The sequence below is a fragment of the Rattus norvegicus genome, chromosome 11, assembly GCF_021556685.1.
Source record: "Rattus norvegicus strain SHRSP/BbbUtx chromosome 11, alternate assembly SHRSP_T2T, whole genome shotgun sequence".
Taxonomy (NCBI): domain Eukaryota; kingdom Metazoa; phylum Chordata; class Mammalia; order Rodentia; family Muridae; genus Rattus; species Rattus norvegicus.
In genome coordinates this window covers 92762333-92782398 of record NC_141544.1, presented here as the reverse complement: position 1 = coordinate 92782398, position 20066 = coordinate 92762333, and the positions used below count along the sequence as shown (strand labels likewise).

Genomic DNA, 20066 nt, shown 5'->3' with positions numbered 1-20066 from the left:
CGGCCACAGGCTAGCTCGGCCACAGGCTAGCTCGGCCACAGGCTAGCTCGGCCACAGGCTAGCTCGGCCACAGGCTAGCTCGGCCACAGGCTAGCTCAGCCAGCTTCCTCACTCCTGTTTGTTTTCATGGTGACAAACAGATCGAGAAAGCAAGAGCAGTACAGGTGCTTGCCGTAGTGCCACATCAGCTGAAGCAAGTCACCGGCCATCAGACTGATGACAGAGTGGGCTCGACAGGCATGGAGTCAGAGAACGGGAGGAGTGGCTGTTGGGTGGAAATGTCCTAAGGACGGTGCTCTAACCACTGTCACTGTGAGCACGGAGCAAGCAGAGTGAGGACACATTCCCTGTCCCTAACAGAGGCAGGCCAGATCACAAGGCATAACAGTAAAGATGGAGGCCTAAGTTCTCCCTCTGTGTGTACAAAGCCATCATCGTCATCGTCACCATCACTTTGTCAACACTAGGGATGGAACCTAGGGCGTCTTGAGTGTTAGACAATCACTCTGCCACTGAGCTTTACCTTCGACTTCTGTTGTTCGTGTTTTGTTTTGTTTTTATACAAGGTCTTGCTAAGTTGCCCAGGCTGGCCTTGAACTCACTCTACAGCACAGACAGTTCTTGAACGTGGGATTCTTCCCGCCTCAGCATCTAAGTAGCTGGGCTTGGAGGCCTGCACTACAGGCCCAACTTAGAATTGAACCATTAGTACTAACTTTCATATCGGACACCTGTCTTTTCCTCACTTAATGTTATTAAGTTTCTAAAATGAATTTTTCTGATGTGACTTCCATCTCTGCAGTGGCTTCCAATATTGTTTCAAAGATTTATTCTCAGAAGAGACATTTTATGACATACATTTATTGACTGAAAACGTGCTAAATTAAATGCAAAAAAAAAATGTTAGGACAGGAGCAGACGCAGAGACCCAGAGCCAAACACTAGACAGACCTTAGGGAATCCCCAGCAAGAAAGGAAGGAAGAATTGTGGGAGCTAGGGGACGTTGAGGACACCACAAGAACACAGTCCACAGAATCAACGAAGCAGGGCTCTTCCGGGCTCACAGAGACTGGAGTGACCACCGGGGGGCCTGTGTGGGTCTGACCCATCCTCTGCATATAGGTTATAGTCGGTTGTGTACTTGATGTTCTTGTGGGACTCCTAACAGTGTGAGTGGGGCTGTCTCTGTCTCTTTTGCCTCCTACTGGGCTGCCTCCCTCCTCCTTCCCTCTCTCTCCTCCCTTCCTCCCTCCCCTCTCTCCTTCAGTTCACATTCCTGTGCAGTGTCCTGTTCTGCTGCACACTTGCTCTGGGACACTGTGCTCCACACCTTCTCTTAGGCTTTTTCTTAAGCACAGCCAGTGTGTCAGTGGATGTGAAGATCGCCCAGAACCTCCCAGACATGTGACCCTCAGTCCTAAGGACTTTCTTTCTGCGTCCATACTCTCTTGACTTCAGTCGAGCGTGCTTGTCCAAGAGGGATGGTCCCTGTTCCCTGTGCTGTTTCTGATGTGGAGAACCTGGAAAAGAGACGGCACTGTGTCAGGACAGTGGGCAGGGCTTGCAGTTACAGCTGTGAGGATGTTATGTGTTTGATTCCACAGTGCTTCCTGAGCACTTACCCTGACAGAGCTCTTCTAGGAAGTTTTCGGGGGGAGCATGTAGAGGCACAGAAGGAAATGCCTGTACATGGTCCTGTGGACACATCAGGGAAAGAAACTGCGACATTCACAAAATTAAACTTTCATCACTCAGGCTGAATGGAGAGAAGAAGTGAAAAAACATTTCGAGAAAATCAAAAGTGAAGGGACCTGTATTCATCGATTAGATGAAGAACTGATTCGTCGCCGCAGGGAGGAGCTCAGGTCAGCTGACCCCGCCCCTCTTCTCACCCCCATGTTCAGAAATGAGCCGGGACACTGGGGAACCGCCACTTCCTTCTCCCCTCATCTTTCCACTCACTTTTCCTCCGTTGCTTAAATTTAACCATACTGGGGAGTCTGGAAAGGCTGATCTCAAAGAAGCAGAGACTAGGACCGTGCTTACAGTAGTCTGGGATGATGTGCAGAGGGATGGGGTGGGAGAAGCTGGCTGGCGGGTGCTGTTATAATTAGAAGAAAGTTCCTCGATTCTCGTGCACACTAGGTGACGACAGGTAACAATAAAGCACTTGATTGCCCAGCTCGCTTCCCCCTCACTCAGGGTTCCTTCATTGCTTGCTTCTGTGTGGTCCCTGCAAGCTTAGGACTTAGTATGTAGATCATGCTGCTAGAAATCACAGGACCTGCCTGCCTTCCTCTGCCTCCTGGGCCCAAGGATTGTAGGCCTGAGCCACCACACCTAACTTTGGGATTATTTTTTAATTTTTAATTACGCTAGAAGAAAGGATTTGGTTTCCAACATGAAGAAACAATCATCTTTTTGGAGGAGATTGCCATGGTTACCCTGATTTTTTTCCACTGTTATTATTTTAAATTATGTTTATTTCTGTGTATGAACACATGAGTGTGGATGCCCACAGAGGCCGGGGGTATCGGATGCTCTGGGATGCAGGTGGTTGTAAGCTACCTGATAGGGGTGCCAAGAACTGAACTCCAGACCTCTGGAAGAGCCATCCATACATTTATCTGCCGAACCATCTCTCCAGCCCCTGATTTGAACACTGTACAACAAATACATGTGTCCAAATATCACTTTGTACCTCATAAAGAGGCACAACTTTTGTATCAGTTAAAAAAATAATTAACGTATGAACAATAAAAGGTTACCCTGTGGTTAGGGATGGTTCGGTGAAAAGGTCTTGCCACAGGAGTATGAAGAACTGAATTCTTCTATTATGCCAGAGCCCATACAAAGCAGGGCAAAGCTGCCTCTGGTCCAAGAGCTCCTGGGGCAAGATGGGAGGCAAGACAGGAGAGTCCCAGAAGCTCTGGGCCAGCCAGTGTGGGGTGTGCAGTGCAGAGGCAGACAGAGAGCACCCCCGGCACAGCAGTAGGGGAGGAACAACAGTTAAGGTTGACCTTGGACCTCCACACGGACACCGTGGAATGTGTGCACCACATGCATAGCCACCTTCATGTAGAACTCTCTACCCTCCTGTCAGCCGTCCCCTCCTTTAACGTCCTTTACAACAGAGATTCTTAGAGCACTTCCACTGTTCTCAGTGCCTGCCATCAGAGCTAGGAGTTTACAAGTTCTAGTTCCTGGCCTCAACTGTATTAGGCAGTTAAGCCTCTGTAACAGAAGTGCCATAATTTAGCAATTTATAAACAGAAGAAATGTACTGCTCATGGTTCTGGAGGTGGAGCAGTTTAACATCAAAGCACCAGGAAACTCAGTATCTGTAAAGATTATCCTATTCATTATCATATCATTATCATATCATTATCATATTCAGTATCATATCATTAGTGTGTGTTATCATATCATTAGCATGTCATTATCACATCATTAGCATGTCATTATCATATCATGGCACCCACATGTGTCCTCACATGGTGGAGAAACAATGGTTCCCTTTAATACCTCCCTGCCGCCTCCTCCAGTACAGGTTTACATTTGGATCTGCGGGGAAGCACCAAGACCACACACTCTGTGCAGTGATAAGTCTGTGGTCCTAGTATTATCCTTAAATTCTTCCCATTAGCATATAAGGACATTATATTGTATTGATGGGGCACAAATGAAGGACTATACAGTGCACACAGACTGAATTCTTACTTTATATGTGGTCTACCTGGCTCTCTGAATGGCTGGTGGGGCCCTTGGGGTAAACACAGCTTAGATTTCCCTGGGCCTAGTGCTTTGCAGCAAGCCACTGTGCATGTCATCAGAGCTGACGCTGTGCTCTCATCGGCAGGCATGCCCTGGATATTCGAGAGCACTATGAGAGGAAGCTCGAGCGGGCTAACAATCTGTACATGGAGCTGAGCGCCATCATGCTGCAGCTGGAGATGCGGGAGAAGGAGCTCCTCAAGTAAGTATTCAGCCAGGGCCGGTCTTAGCTGCTTTGAACCTGTTAGTCAGCAGGGCCTGGTGCTCTTGCGTGGGGCCGTGACAGCGGACATGCAGACGTTAGTTACTAGTCAACATTCCTTAAGGACATGGGTGAGGTGCACATGCGAGAGTTGCTGCAGGTCTGATACAGGACCATTGGCTGGGCTAGCGTGTGTGCTTTACTCTGCCACATGGCTCAGAGACGGGCTTCATTCTCAGAAGAGCTTCGTGTGGATAAGCAGAGACTCACTGACTTCTGGGGAGTAAAGTACTGCTGGAAACTGTGCAAGGGATCCCCGATGGGGCCAAAATGACCAGGGGGTCTTGACCCCAAATAAGCAAAGCTTCTGACCTTTATCGCACTGAGGAAGACAAAGATAATGCACGAGTTTGAGCTAAGGACAGAATAAAGTTGAATTAATTTAAATTCAGTCCCTTCAGATTGTTTGCTTAAACTCGAGTGGCAGCCTGGTTGTACAACGAGCTGTTGTATCTGTTAAATGTGGCCAGAACCTGTAGGCAAATGAAGATCCTGGCCACGCCCCTCCCTGTTCAACAGATAATTTACTGTACACATTTATTTACAGTGTTATACACTGTATTAATATGAACGCCTCTTTTCTACTTGAGGCATTTTTCAAATTAGTTACTTGAGAATTTTCCTAGAAGGAGCTGAGTTTGACCATATTCAGCCCTACCCATCCCCTCCCAGACCCCCCCCCTTCCCTACCCATCCAACTTTATGCCCCCAACTTTAAGGCCAGTATTAAAGAAAACCAGCTCTCCCTCCCTGAGGAGCTATCCATCAGCAGCAGCTCCTTGGCTTAGGGATGGGACTTCACGTCAGACTCCTCTCTCCTTGCTAGGGTTTGGTTTGAGCTTGCACGAGGCTGGTGCATGCTCTCAGATCCGCTTTAAATTCATGTGCGCGACAGTCCTGCTGTCTCCAGAGGACGCTGTTCTCTTGTATTTGTTTAGTGCCTCTGGCTCTCAGTCTGTCTGCTCCTTCTTCTGCCGTGATCTCTGAGCCTTGGGGAGGAGGACATTGCATTTATGTTCCCTGGAGGGTGAGCACCCCACAGCAGCCCCTTACTCTCCGCACCTCGGTCAGCTGCAGGTCTCTGTATTAATCACTGCTTCCTTCAAGCAGAAACTTCTCAGACGGGGGCAGAGAGGTCTAAGGGTGTAAAGAGAAGTCCTTAGGAGTCAGTTCGATACTGTGTCCACTTAGTAGAAGAATAGGAGGGTCTCCTTTAGGGCCAATGACTAGCTTAGCCAGAGATGCTCAGTCTGAAAATGATGCCAGCTGTGGGCTTCATCTGAAGTCAAATGAGAAAGCAGTCATTACCCCTACGCTGTTCCGGCCACGACTGCACCAGGAAGCGTGCCTCAGCAGGATGGTCATTACGGTGGGTGTCAGGTTCACAGCAGGAAAGGTTGATAACGACTTTCCTCCACCAGTAGCATATGTAGAACCGTCCAGCACTAAGAAAGCTGGCCAATAGAGATGGGCTTCCAGGTCAGTACCAGCTTACTGTTTCTGTGCTATATAATTCAAATACAAGCTTGTCAGCAATGGGGTCTCACTGTCCAGCTCTGGACGGAACCAAGAGCATTGGCAAGAGTCTGCAATGGTTTAGATCTTTGAAAGCTCAATGGAGGCCTAGACTACAAAAGCAGTCTTTTTATTTGTCAGCCTGTGGCATCTAGTAAGGGCGCTGGTGTCTGTCTGTCTGTCTGTCTGTCTGTCTGTCTGTCTCTGTCTCTGTCTCTGTCTCTGTCTCTCTCTCTCTCTCTGTGTGTGTGTTTCCATTTAATTGTTTTGAGAAGTTTCTAGAGATTTTTTTATACGTTTCTGTGTCCCCTCCTCTTCCCAGCTCTCCCACTCCCCATGCTAATTTAACTCCTTCCTGTCCCGTTCCTCCTCTTCAAGCTTCTCTACCACTGCTTTCTCTCTCCTCTCCCTTCGAAGCCCCCTCTGGGCTGCACCCCTCAGTGTTTTCCTGACCCCCATGGCTACTCCAAATAGACGGACCTATCTGAAAATTTTCTATTTTATTTTCTTTTTAAAAATTTGTGTGTATATTACCGTTGTTTTGCCTGCATCTGTGTCTGTGCACCATGTGTATGCAGTACCCACAGAGGACAGAAGAGGGCATGAGATCCTTTGGGCTGGAGTTACAGATGGCCTGTGGACCTTGGGAGTCAATACCCAGGTCTCTAGAACAGCCACTGCTCTTAACTGCTCTGTTGTCTCTCCAGCCCCATCTTGGTTTTTTCTTAATAGCTGAATAATATTTCATTGTGTAAGTAGATCACCTTTTCATTATCCATCTTCAATTCATGGGTATCTGGGCCATTTCCATTTCCTGACTGTTGTGACTAATGCAGCAACGTGCGTGGATGAGTGGGTACCTCTGTGGCAGGATATGGAGTGCTTCCTGTATATGACCAAGTAGCCTAGCTGAGTCACGTGATAGATCTGTTTCTGACTCTTTCCCATGGTGACTACAGCAGAGTGCACTCCCCCAGCAGTGAATGAGTGCCCCCCTGTCCCACATTGATCCAGCATTTGCTGTCATCTGGTGCGTGTGTGTGTGTGTGTGTGTGTGTGTGTGCGTGTGATCTTAGCTGTTCTAGTTAGGGTAGGATGACTGGGAGCATGTTGTCTAGTCCCACAGTCATCATCTTTGACCAATTTCTGCCCTGCCTTTCTGTCTACCAAAGCCAAGGAGTGTCTCTTTTCCTTTTCCCACAGGCGAGAGCAAGCAGTGGAAAAGAAGTATCCTGGGACCTACAAGCGACACCCTGTCCGTCCAATCATCCACCCCAATGCCATGGAGAAGCTCATGAAAAGGAAGGTTGTGTCTCACAAGGCTGGTGTACAGACTAAGCGGTGAGCCTGCTGCGTCCATCCATCCATCAGTGGATAAATGAGGGCACTGGGAAGGTGGTCTCGGAGTGGGGGGATGGAAAGGTGGTCTCGGAGTGGGGGGATGGAAAGGTGGTCTGGGGGGTGGAAAGGTGGTCTCGGAGTAAGGGGGTGGAAAGGTGATCTGGGGGGTTGTGGAAAGGTGATCTGGGGGGTGGAAAGGTGGTCTGGGGGGTGGAAAGGTGGTCTGGGGGGGTGGAAAGGTGGTCTGGGGGGGGGAAAGGTGGTCTGGGGGATGGGAAGGTGGTCTGGGGGATGGGAAGGTGGCCTGGGGGGTGGAAAGGTGGTCTCGGAGTGGGGGGATGGAAAGGTGGTCTGGGGGGGTGGAAAGGTGGTCTCGGAGTGGGGGGATGGAAAGGTGGTCTGGGGGGTTATGGAAAGGTGGTCTCAGAGTGGAGTTAGGGTTAGGTGGAAAGGTGGTCTGGGGGGTGGAAAGGTGGTCTCGGAGTAAGGGGGTGGAAAGGTGATCTGGGGGGGGTTGTGGAAAGGTGGTCTCCAAGTGGGAGGTGGTAGAAAGGTGGTCTCAGAGTCGGGGTAGCCGTTCTGTAGCTCACTACCTGCATATTGGGCTGTAGATGAAACCACACAGGAAGGTGAGGGACAGCATGACACAGACCCCAGAGGTCTCACCTTTACTACCTGAGACACTTTGTCTCAGCACCACATACAGGGAAGAGAAGCACACAGCAAGGACAGGCAGACCTGGGTTAGCACCCAGCCATGTCGCCCTGTCACGTTCAACACCAGTATCCTCATGGTTCAATCGTGTCGTTGTGGCCCATGGGACTTCTTTCCATTCTTATAACCCTTAGAAACAGATCTGAGCCAACTCAGTTCTTGATTGTGACACGGTGATCTGTGTACTTTTATCAATATGTTTGCTTTGTTGTTCTTCCTCCTCCCCCTCCCCAAACTCTCCCCATCCTCCTCCTCTTCCTCCTCCTCCTCTTCCTCCTCCTCCTCTTCCTCCTCCTCTTCCTCCTCCTCTTCTTCCTCCTCTTCATCTTCCTCCTCCTCTTCCTCCTCTTCCTCCTCCTCCTCCTCCTCCTCCTCCCCCTCCCCCTCCCCAAACTCTCCCCATCCTCCTCCTCTTCCTCCTTCTCCTCTTCCTCCTCCTCTCCCTCCTCTTCTTCCTCCTCTTCCTCCTCCTCTTCCTCCTCCTCCTCTTCTTCTTCCTCCTCCTCCTCTTCCTCCTCCTCCTCTTCTTCTTCCTCCTCCTCCTCTTTCTCCTCCTCCTCTTCTTCCTCCTCCTCTTCTTCTTCCTCCTCCTCCTCCTCTTTCTCCTCCTCCTCTTCCTCCTCCTCCTCTTCTTCCTCCTCTTCCTCCTCCTCCTCCTCTTCCTCCTCCTCTTCTTCTTCCTCCTCCTCCTCTTTCTCCTCCTCCTCTTCTTCCTCCTCCTCCACCTCTTCCTCCTCCTCCTCCTCTTCTTCCTCCTCCTCTTCTTCCTCCTCCTCCTCTTCCTCCTCCTCCTCTTCCTCCTCCTCCTCCTCTTCCTCTTCCTCCTCTTCTTCCTCCTCCTCCTCCTCTTCCTCCTTCTCCTCTTCCTCCTCTTCTTCCTCCTCCTCCTGTTCTTCCTCCTCCTCCTCTTCCTCCTCCTCCTCCTCCTCATCTTCTTCTGCATTGCCCAGACTGGCCTCAAACTCAATGTCCTCCTGCCTCAACCCCTTGAGTAGCTAGAGTGGTAACAAATGTACCCAGTTGTAAAGTTTGAATAACATGAAATCACCTTAAGGGCACTGGCATTCAGAATCAGAGTTTAACTTTTAAGAGATCATTCTTTTCCGGGGCTGGGGATTTAGCTCAGTGGTAGAGCGCTTGCCTAGGAAGCGCAAGGCCCTGGGTTCGGTCCCCAGCTCCGAAAAAAAGAACAAAAAAAAAAAAAAAAGAGAGATCATTCTTTTCCCCATTTACTTGCTCGTTTGCCTGTTGGTCGGTCAGTTGGTTGATATGTAAGATAGAGTTTCTCTGCATAGCCCTGGCTGTCCTGGAACTCACTCTGTGAAGCAGGCCTCAAATTCATAGAGCTCTACCTGCCTCTGCTCCGGAGTGCTGGGATTAAAGGCGTGTAGGTTTAGCATGCGTGAGGCCTGAGTTCGATGCCTAGCGCCTTTGAAGACATCTTAAAATACTTTTCACTCCTTTGTAATTACCAAATGCTACTGGGCAGTATAATTCTCACACGCCAAAGAACTGGCTCCGTCCCAGACAGGTTAACGGAAGGAAAGAACGTCCCAAGCCTGAGCTTGTAAGACTTGAACAAAATGCCGTAGAAAACAGGAAGTGGAAAACACAGGCCAAGAATGTGTTTTTAACTTTTAAGTAAAGATAAGAAGGTAGTAGGGTTTTTTATGGCATTTTCTTTTTTTTTTTTTTTTTTGGTTCTTTTTTTTTTTCCGGAGCTGGGGACCGAACTCCGGGCCTTGCGCTCTACCACTGAGCTAAATCCCCAGCTTTTTTTTTTTTTTTTTTTTTTTTGGTTCTTTTTTTTTTTCGGTGGCATTTTCATACATGCTTAGATCTCGTTGACCCTACAACCTTCTTCTCTCTCTTTTTCACCACCTCCCATATTCTCATTCCCCATCCCTGCTTAAACCCTTCCACCCCAGTCTTTTCCCCTCCTTGCGCATAGAGATGTATTCCGTAAACACACACACACACACACACACACACACACACACACACACACACTCACTCACTCATCTCCCGGAAAGCCCTTCCCCTGATTCTCCGGGGCCTCTTCCTAGTTTCCTGACCTCCATATATATCCACTGACCCATAAACACATGTGTCCACATATGACAGAGAACAGGGGAATTTGTCTTTGAGCCTGGGTTACCTTAATAGTTTTCAGATCCATCTGCTTTTCTGAATTTCCCATAGTTTTTCTTTACAGCTGAATAAAATTCTGTTATGCACATGCACCTCATTTCCAGGCTGCAGGAACATGTGTGTGCATGATTCTCAGTAGTGGGGCACGCAGCCCGTCAGGTATTTCCACAGGAGTGGTAAGACTGGTCATGTGGTGACTCTAGCTGTGGCTCTGTGAGGATCCGCTTGATCTCCACAGCAGCAGCACCAACAGTAAATAAATCCCTCCTCACATCCTGGCCAGCACTGGCTGTCATTTGTTTACAGTGGCCGAACCACCAGTTTACCCTCCCGCCAATGGTAAATAATTCCCTCCTCACATCCTGGCCAGCAATGTCTTTCATTTGCTTTCCTTGGTGAAAGTCACTGACTGAAGTGAGAAGGAACCTCACAGTAGTTTTGTGTGGTATGTGTGTGTGTGTGTGTGTGTGTGTGTGTGTGTGTGTGTACATGTGTACATGTGCATATGTGTACAGCTGCACATGTATGTACATACAGAGAAGAGAGGTCATTCTTGACTTGTTCCTCCTGGCATCTACATTGTTTTTTGAGGTTTTTTGGTGTTTGCTCGTTTGTTTTGAAACAGGGTCTCACACTGGCCTAGAGCTCACTAAATAGGCTGGGCTGGATCTACCTGTCCCTGCCTCGTCCTTCCCCTACCCCCACTCAGCCCCACTCCAAGCTGGGGTTCCTTTTTTTAACCAAGGGTGCGGGATCAAACTCACTTCCTCAAGCTTGTGTGGCAAGCACCTTGCTGGTGGAGCCATCCCTCAGCCCTGTTGCACACTTCAGAGTCTTCACTGGCCATTTGTGATTCTTCCTTTGAAGGTATTCTATTCAGCTCCTTCACCTACTTTTTTTTTTTTCATTTGGTCACTTCCTGTTTGTTTGGGGGTCTCTGTTTTTCTCCACACTGACCCCTGCTGGCTCTATAGCTGGCAGAGATCATTACCCTTGTCTGAAGGCTTCACTCATTTTCCTTGCCTCTTGCGTTGTGGAGACGCCTTAATTTCCCACTTGTTAGCTGTTGCTTTATCTCCTGAGTGCTAAGAAGACTGTGCAAATGCAGCATAGACCTCTCCAGTCCCAACTTCTAACGACCACGCTATGACCTAAGTCTAGGCGCCTAGTTACTTATCGTCCTGGCCATTTCTGCTCCCTGGCTGAGAAGCTGCTTTCAGAGGCGGCCAGCACAGCTCTCGTTTTAGGCTTTCGTGGTCCTAGGTAGGGACAGTCCAGCCACCAACTCGTCTCTGCCTACAGTTTTGAGACCAAGTGTGCCTGGGAAGCAAAAGGAAGCATAAGGAAGCATGTGACTTAAGACTATGAGTTGATGTTCACTTTGATGCTGGCCGTGAAAACTGCTTCAGAGTTTGCAGCCACGACCAGGGGCTTAGTAAATGAGACCGAGAGCCAAACCCAGGGCAGGCAGCCTGCAGGACACTTCTGACAGTCACCTTCAGAGGTAGAACTGTTAGATTATTTAGATAGTTCAGTCATTTCCAAGTCAGAGATTCAGAGATCTTGGGAGAGAGATCAGAGAGAAAGGCAAGGCAAGGCAAGGCAAGGCAGGGCAGGGCAGGGCAGGGCAGGGCAGGGCAGGGCAGGGCAGGGCAGGGCAGGGCAGGGCAGGGCAGGGCAGGGCAGGGCAGGGCAGGGCAGGGCAAGGCTGTTTCCCATCAGTCACCATCAGAAGTTCAAATCCCAGCTTACCAGTTAGTCAAGAACTATGTTGGGTTCCATTTGCTTTTTGTCACTGTGATAAAACATTGACCAAAACCAACTTTGGGAGGTGGGAGTTGGCTTACAGGTTACAGCCCAGGGAAGCCACGACAGGAACTCGGGAAGGAACCTAGAGACAGGAACTCAAGCAGAGACCCTGGAGTGACACTGCTTGCTGGCTTGTCCCCAGACTTACATTCAGCTGCCCTTCTTATTCACCCCAGGCCACTCTCTTGTCTAGGAATGCCACCCCACAGTTGTATGCCCTCAGGTAACTCTAATGGAGGTGACTCTTCACTCTTGGGAAGGTGTATCAAACTGACAACCAAGATTGGCTACCATAGTTTCGTGGTAGAGTCCTCCCAGCCTGTTTCCCATAGACTTCAGTGAGTGTATAGAAGTCTGTCTAAAAGAGAAGCCTGAGGGGGAAAAGAACTGTGCCCTGGAGTCAAAGACTCCAGGTCAAAGAATCAGCCCTGCTTGGTGATGACAAGCCATGACGATGAGGTCACCAGTGGTGATCCCAAGTCCTGATGTAATCCACCTGATCCTGTGAGCCAGGCACTTTACATCTGTGAGGAGTTTTGCAGGCTCCCCCTCTGTGGTGTAAGCGACGGGTCCGGGGGTACCTAGAAGAGAATGGGGGACAAGAGTCACGAAGAAGGACACCAAGAGTCTGATCAAGGCGACAATTTTATTTTTCCCCAGGGCTGAATTTATATCATAACATGGGTAACAGAGGGAGGGGGTAAGTAAGAAACATTTACACAGGACAAGGACACAATATTCGTGTGGTCAGGGAATTGGCTGATGTTGACAGGAGGTCAGAAAGGTCACAGATTTGTCACATTATTAGTCAGCAGGAGAACTTTATCATATTATTATTTACCTTGACCACCAGATTTGTACTAGTCTTCTGCAGCTGGCTGGGGATTTTCCACAAACCTAGTCATACTTAATTCTAACCATAATAATAACATCAACAATGGAGGGTTTCAAGGGCGTGGCTCCCAACACTGTGGAATTTGTACGTTTCTTAGCTAGGACACTTTCTCCTCGTCTCTCCTTTGGATGCCCCCAGTAAGCGCCAAGTTGGGAAGGACTGCCCTCTTCCAACCAAGGCCACGACATCCAGTGCCTCAGAATTAGCTGAGAGAGTATTTCTGCTGTTTATAAAAAGCAATGTGTAGACCTCCCGGCTCTAAAAGTTCTCCTTACTTTGTGTCCTGCCTGGTCCCAAACTGGGGACGCCGCTCAGGAACCGCCTGTTTACCCTGCATCCATGCTCTGGCTTCCCTCTGCACGTGACCCTCATGGCTGATCCTGTAGGCTCTGGAACACACTGAGTGAGGCCTCCTCCCATTAGGATGACGCAGAACGTTAGGTTGGAGGCACAGCCCAGTTGGTAGAGTTCTCTTATAACATGCATAAAGCCCAGGAGTCGGTTCCCAGCATGGCATAAGCAGGCCACAGTGACACATGCCTGCAGTTGCAGCAATCGAGAGGTAGAAGCTGGGTGATCAGCTCAAGATCATCCTCAGGAAAGTTTAAGGCCAGCTCGGGCGAGGGACCCAGTCTCAGAGGGGAGGAAGAAGCAGAAATCCACCGTCACTTCCCAGCAACCCTCTTTTGCTGCCTCTGCCTGACTTCTAGGGCTCCCTTTCCCTCTCCGACCCCTCCTTCCCTTCCAGCCCTTAGGACTATTGAATACCTGCAGTAAACAAGACTCCCTGCTAGAACTGGTCCTGTACGAGGATGGATAAAACAGTCTCATCCTTCCGGGAGATCATGTCCAGGGCAAACTCCCTGGACATTTTCGCTCTTGCCTATTGAGCCTGAGGTTTGTTCTGTGGTACCACACCTTTCCTCTGTGGTAGACAGCATGCCCAGGTGTGGGCTGAGGGCTGATGAAGGCCTTGCCGTGCCAGTACCAAGCTGACAGTCAAGACGACAAGGAAGACATTAGGGAGCTTGTGGGACAGAATTCTAAAGAATGAGTACATAAGTTAGCGATTCAGAATCCAGAGAAGTGAAAGCTGCCAGTAAGACAGCTTAACTGGTAACAAAACACAACCCTGATGACCTGAGTTCAATCCCCAGAGAGAGGTGGAAAGGGGCGAACTATCTCCCCTAATGTCGTTCTCTGGCCTTTATACATGCACTGTGGAACACACACACACCATATGTGCCCCCCACAATAATAATTAGGTTAAATTTATTTAAATTAAGTAGTTTAATTAAATTAAAAATAAGAAATCACTGTGAGTGGACATTTAGATTGTTTCCCAGTTTTTGCTGCTTTAAACATCCAACATTAAACAGCTCTCTTGTGGCTATCTGTTGTCTGTGAGTGTAGACTCAAAGGGTGAGGCCCAGAAGGAGGCTCACTCTGATAGTAGCTCCAGGACTCCGGAGGCAGAAGCAGGAAGATTGCCACAAGTTTGAGACCAACCTGGGCTAGAGTAAAACACTATCTCAAGCAAACAAACACACACACAACCACAGCAAAGATAGAAGGGCTAGGGCTGTAGCTGAGCCGTAGGGTGCTTGCCTCGCAGGCACAAGGCACTGGACTTGGTCCCCAGCGTTGCAAATGTCTAATCCAAGAAAGTATTGTAAAGCTTGGCATATTTTACCCCAGCGTTAAACGTGTTTTGATGCGTTTGAAACAAATCTGTTCTCCTTCCCAGGCCAGACCTGTTGCGATCCGAAGGCATCCCTAGTACAGAAGCAGTTCCCACTGCATCCCCTCTGTCTGGAAGTCCCAAAATGTCCACCGGAAGCAGCAGGAGCCGGTACCGAAGCAAACCACGTCACCGCCGAGGGAACAGTAGAGGCAGCCATAGTGACTTCGCAGCAATCTTGAAAACCCAGCCTGCCCAGGAAAATTCACCCCACCCCACCTACCTACAGCACACTCAGGCTCAGTGCCCTTCTGCCTATCAACATAATCTTCCCCAGCAGCAAGTCCCTCCTCCCCTGCCTCAGAGCCGCCATCCCAGACTCAATGCGCATGGGCAGGACATTGCGACCTGCGCCAATAACCTGAGGTACTTCGGCCCAGCAGCAGCCCTGCGGAGTCCACTCAGCAACCACGCTCAAAGACAGATGCCTGGCTCTAGTCCCGACCTCATCTCCACAGCCATGGCAGCAGATTGTTGGAGAAATTCTGAACTTGACCAAGACCAAGTCGGACCCTGGGGCTGTTGTCAGGCTGAACCCTATGATCCCTGTTTCCAGTGCAGGCCAGAACATTCTGGGTCCTTAGATGTTCCCACCACTGAGCCAGTGGGGAGGAGCCCAGACCCTTCCAGTTCACCAGCACACAATCCTCTTTCAGGAAATGCCCAAGGCTCTGAGAGAACGGAGGCAAATGGATTCAATGGCTGTCAGTCTGGTATTTCTCATCAATTCACACCCCCATTGCTACCTCAAAAGCCACGGCCCCTTCAGAAGGTAAGGTTCAACAAGAGCAGATCAAAGGATGCCATCAAAGGAGGCCAGAGTCAGTCGTGTGGTGCGCATTATAAATTGGTCATTTAGAGGTGTGCATCTGGGGAAAGAGTGTGCATTGGGAAAAGATTCTCCCTCCACAGCACTTCAGTGTGGACCAGGGGGCTCATTAGGGGGACAGAGTACTACTATACTGGAGACTGGGATAACCATATTTTAAAGACAGCTGTTTGGGAACTATTGTCCTAGAGCTCCAGTCTTGAGTGGTGTCTCAGGAAGTTCAGGAAATGAGGGTTCCTGATGTGTCATAGCAAACATGATCTTGAAGAAGTCACACAATAAACTCTGCCGTCCGCATCTCCTGCATCCATTGACCACCCGCCCTTTAAAGCTTGTGCTTCTAATCCCCTCCTTTGCACTAACGCTCTTTACAATATTCTTGAGAAAACACTAAGGATATCTTGACCCAGCTAGTTCTAAACTATAACCTGTTTGTCTCCTCCACCGGCTGCCTGGCAGTCCTATGTGGAGCTGGAGACCCTAAGATTTCAAGTCAGGCAGTTCAAAGAGAGGGTCATTCACCCAGCACCTCTGAGAACCTGCCACTGTCTGCACAGAGGGCCAATGGTGGGCTCAGCCATGCTTCTTGATTTGAAGACTAGGTGAATTAATGAGCAGCGTCTAGAGTAGCATTTGGAATGCTTTAAACGTTACAGCGTCTGGCTAAGGTTTCTAACAGAGGTTACCGGGAGAAGTACTTGGACCATGAAACACATGTAATTCTGAGCATGGCTTTAGCTCATCGCCACTGTTGAGGAAAGGAAGGGTGCGAGCTGAGCGTTTGGTCAACTGGATACCTCATGGGAGAGGAGCTGAGGCTGAGGACTGCGTCTCAGATCAGCGTTTCCATCCACACGTGCCGCCGCTGCTGCCCGAGCAGAGCTTCATGTGTGCACTTGTGTGACCAAATTCATTCTGCAGCCCCCCAACTCCTGTGGCCAGTAACATAGAGGCCTTCCATTTAAACTTTACGGGATGGCTGGTTGGTTACTTGGCTGATCTGGTCTGGTTTGGTTGGGGTCTTTTTGCGGGGGTCGGGAGGAGGGCTAGGAGGACAGAGTCTTGCTGCGTGGCTCAAGCTGGTCTCAAACTCAGAATTCTTCTCTCTCAGCCTCCTGTGTGCTGAACTATAACACATACTGTAGCTGGTCTTTGCTACTTAGTGGGTTCTTTTACCCACCCTTTGTCTGCCCCCTCTGGTTTCCCCTCCTAACACTAGATAGGAGAAACAAGGACAGAGGGAAGAGAGAAATTAGGAAAACCGCAAAATCTAATTTCCTTCCTCTTGTTTCTTCTTTGAGCACAACTACTAAGAAACCACAACCAACCCCCTCGCTGAACAGCCAGCCACCAACCCCATCCATCGGGGCTCTAGCATTTATATTCCCATTCGAAAAGTCCCCAGAATTCCAAATGTCGCACAATCACAGAAATGAACTGTAGCTGGCAAAACCATGCGTCTGCTAGAACAGAAAGCAAAATCAGTCAGCTGCTCCGGAGGGTCCAAAGCAGCCCCATGTCCCTACACCTGAGATTAAAAACAAAAGCACATTCTTACAATATTTCTGAGTTTTTAAAGAAGCCAAAATTCCAAAATTGTCACCACAGCACACCCCCATGTCCATACTGGCTTGTTTGATGGCAGATGCCTTTGCCCGCAGCCATCTTGCCAGCCTTGGCCTAGTTCAACACTTTTTATCCACATTGCTCTCCAGCCATCTCAGTGACCAATTTGTAAGCCGTTTTCATCAACCCCAAAAGGAACCCACGTCTTTTCTTAGTCGTTCCACAGCACGCGTACCTTCGAATGACCTTACGGCCGCTTAGATGCCGTCTATGGCCCTGCAGGCCTAGAACACACGGCACACACAGCTTTGTAACCGCACACCCCACGGCCACTTGGCCTCTCTCCCCCAAGATGCACTTCAGTAGGTGTTCCTAGAATAAATGCTCATCCTGGTAATTAGGACAACTCCATCCCAGTCTTTCCTACTCAAACAAACAAGCAAGCAAACCAAAGTGTTAAAATACAACGATAGGATTGTGATATCTTAGAACAGGCTTTTAAATGGAAATTACCCTCGACCTCTGGATCGCTCCCACTGGCTAGGGTGGGGCCATCCAAGCTCCCGGGAGACGCTGTAGTCCAGGGCACTGGAGTGCGGGGGTAAGGACAGTTGATCTCACCTGTGGCTGGTCTTCTGCCTGTGGTGCCAGATGAGATCTTTCTCATGGGGAAGATCAGCCGTCAGCCAAGCACTTAGGCAGCTCTTCACATCAGCCACAGAACCCTGCAGTCCTCTCAGTGGTCTCAGCCAGCGTACCCTTGTCCCCAACGACTTGTGGACTCAGTGAAAATGCCTGGAGATCCCCTCACCCCTGTTTAAAGTTCGAAAGTATTGACACGAATTTGTGTGATTGCACCCTCAACGAATGGCTATGGAGTTGAGTATAAACAAGGTACAGTCTGAGGTTTAAACACCGTACGTCCTGACGTAGCCATATGTTAGTAATGAAACAATTGCTATAGAAACGGGAAAGCACTTGCTTGGCTTCGCAGCGCTGAAAAGGACCTAGGTGGAATTTCTATGAAAGACCCTAGAATCCCTGTGGCAACAGTTACAGGTCAATGTCCCAAATCTAGGACCTCACCGGCTTCCTCTCTGTACAGTTGCATGGGACCTCTGCCTCCTGCAAGCAAAGCGAAAGTCCTGTCTTCTGGCACCTGGCAAAGGGCCTGTTGTCATGGGAACAGGGCACCCTGCTGCTGGCTGGGTGTATTTGGGTATTTGGATGTGTCGGTTTGGGCCATGCTGTTTTGGTGTTGGGAAGTTGTTTGTTTTGTCTGGGAGCTGCTTTGCGTTTTGTATTGTTTGGTTTTGAGACAGTGTTTGACTGATTCTGCCTCAGCCTTTTGAATGATAGATTCCAGTCTGAGCTCCCCTACCCAGATGTGGGTGGACATGTTTAAAGAGGCCATAAGCAGGATATCACTGAACCCCTCTAGATGAAGATTAAGTCTTCGAGAGGCAAGGAGAGATAGGGAAGAGGAGGATTCTAAAACCAATGAAGGCCTTTCCTCCTTGTCCCCCTCAGAGTGGAGATGACTCCTCAGAAGAGGAAGGAGAAGTGGACAGTGAAGTAGAATTTCCTCGACGACAGAGGTAAGGCCCGCACGAGCCTGTGACTGTGTTCAGTGTCTCTAATGGGGAAGACCCCACATGTACCACACCCAGCTCAGCCAGAGGCCCATCTGCGGCCACCGTACAAGGAGATTGAACTAAGCGCTGAGGTCTTCTCAATCACCATGCCTAAAGGTTGCATATGCACAGCAGGTCATAGGTCATCAGATTCGTTTCCGGAGGTCACAGTGAGGAGCAGAGTACAGAACCGCTGTCACGCTGCTTTGGGAGGGCTGGTATTTGTTGTGGCGACTGATGGTTTCCAGTGGGCCTCCTTGAGACAGGCTGTCCATGCTGCTAGATTCAAATATCACACAAGAGCGTTTACAGAACGTTTATTTCTTCCAGTCTTAGAAGCCAGCAAGTGCAAGCTCACAATGGCGGTGGTTCCATTCCACTAGGCGTAGCTTGCTTCCATGCCTGCAGACAGCTGCCATCTTCCTGTCCTCACATGTGGATAAAATGACAGAATTTGGGAGGGCACAATTCAGCCCATAGCTCCTCTCTACCTCTGTAAATGTTTCCTATCAAGCTTGACTTTCAGTGTTCCCCTGGGGCAGGAGGTACAGACAAGGCGGGAGAGAGAGGCTCATGCTCTGGTTGCGTTTGCGTGTTTCTCATTTGCAGGCCTCACCGTTGCATTAGTAGTTACCAGTCGTACTCAACCTTTAGCTCCGAGAACTTCTCTGTGTCTGATGGAGAGGAGGGTAACACTAGTGACCACTCCAACAGTCCGGATGAGTCGGCCAACAGACGGCAGGACCGCCTGGCAGAGACGCTGGACGACCTGCTGTCCCAGACACCAGAGGCCCCCATCGAGATCTCCTCCCACTCGGATGGGCTGTCTGACAAGGAGTGTGCAGTACGGCGTGTGAAGACACAGATGTCCCTTGGCAAGCTGTGTGCTGAGGAGCGCGGCTACGAGGTGGGCACCTCTCACTCCGTACTCCACTACCCCCTTTCTGGCTCTTCTGGGGTGAAAGGATTTCCCTAGTTTGTTCTCTGTAGCTGTGATACAACCATGACCAAAATCAACTTAGGGAAGAAAGGGGTTATTTCACTTACAGTTCCAGTCTGTCACCGAGGGAAGCCAAGGCAGGAGCTGAAGAGAAAGGCTGCTTGCTCCCATGGCTTGCTCAGCTTCCTTTTTTTTTTTTTTTTTTTTTTTTTGTATGGACCGCCTACCTGCCCAGGGGTGGTTCCACCCACAGTGGGCTGGACAACAATTGTCAATCAAGAAAACACTGCACAGACGTGCCTACAGGCCAGTCTGATGACAGTCTTCTCGATTGAGGTCTTCTCAGACGACTCTAACTTGTGTCAAGTTGGGGGTTAGGGGTGTGGAGTCTAACCAGCACAAGTCTGTTCATGCCTCAGGGTTTTTATAATTTTTACTCAGTAGATAAAGTATGCGTTGTTCCACAAAGTACAAGAAAGTGTGTAGTCACGGGTCTCCCTGAATAAGAACAGTGACTCACAAGTGAGGCAGAGGCGTGGATCGCTCAGGAATCCTCACCTCCTCACCCCATCTTCCAACCTCACTAAGGGACCAAGCATCCCTCGCTCTCCTCTGGAAGATATTGCCACAGAAGAGAAGACACCGTCTCTCATGGAGACGAGTGCAGCCTTTGGGGAGTCAGAAGAGCATGGTGCTCGTAAGTGTAAAGCCTGAACTCAGACCACCTAGATGCAAGCTGCGGTCACTCTGTTTGCTGTGTGACCTTGAGCAAGTTGTTTACCCTCTCTGAAGGTCAGTCTCCTTACCTGTAAGATGTGTGATTTCTCTCAAATCTGTGAGAAAAGCTCCATTTCAGTAGGTGAGTAGATCAGATTAGCAGAGGTTAAAGGACTC

At 49.5% G+C, this 20066-nt stretch overlaps 1 protein-coding gene and 2 long non-coding RNA genes across 5 annotated transcripts in view; 1 reads left to right on the top strand and 2 right to left on the bottom strand.

Moving 5' to 3' along the window:
• Map3k13 (mitogen-activated protein kinase kinase kinase 13) overlaps nucleotides 1-20066 on the top strand; it is a 144395-nt gene that overhangs the window by 118443 nt on the left and 5886 nt on the right. For all 3 annotated transcript variants that reach the window (NM_001443859.1, XM_087576087.1, NM_001013978.2), the window contains 6 exon segments: nucleotides 1757-1866; nucleotides 3861-3977; nucleotides 6756-6893; nucleotides 14210-14975; nucleotides 18129-18196; nucleotides 18842-19139. In NM_001443859.1, coding sequence (NP_001430788.1) covers nucleotides 1757-1866; nucleotides 3861-3977; nucleotides 6756-6893; nucleotides 14210-14975; nucleotides 18129-18196; nucleotides 18842-19139 — 1497 coding nt within the window.
• LOC148002688 (uncharacterized) lies at nucleotides 842-9992 on the bottom strand. The gene is made up of 2 exons (XR_015633666.1): nucleotides 9766-9992; nucleotides 842-1521 (listed from the first exon to the last, which is right to left on the bottom strand). It is a non-coding gene; the product is annotated as an uncharacterized LOC148002688 (long non-coding RNA).
• On the bottom strand, nucleotides 11535-19520 carry LOC148002687 (uncharacterized). The gene is made up of 2 exons (XR_015633665.1): nucleotides 17220-19520; nucleotides 11535-12148 (listed from the first exon to the last, which is right to left on the bottom strand). It is a non-coding gene; the product is annotated as an uncharacterized LOC148002687 (long non-coding RNA).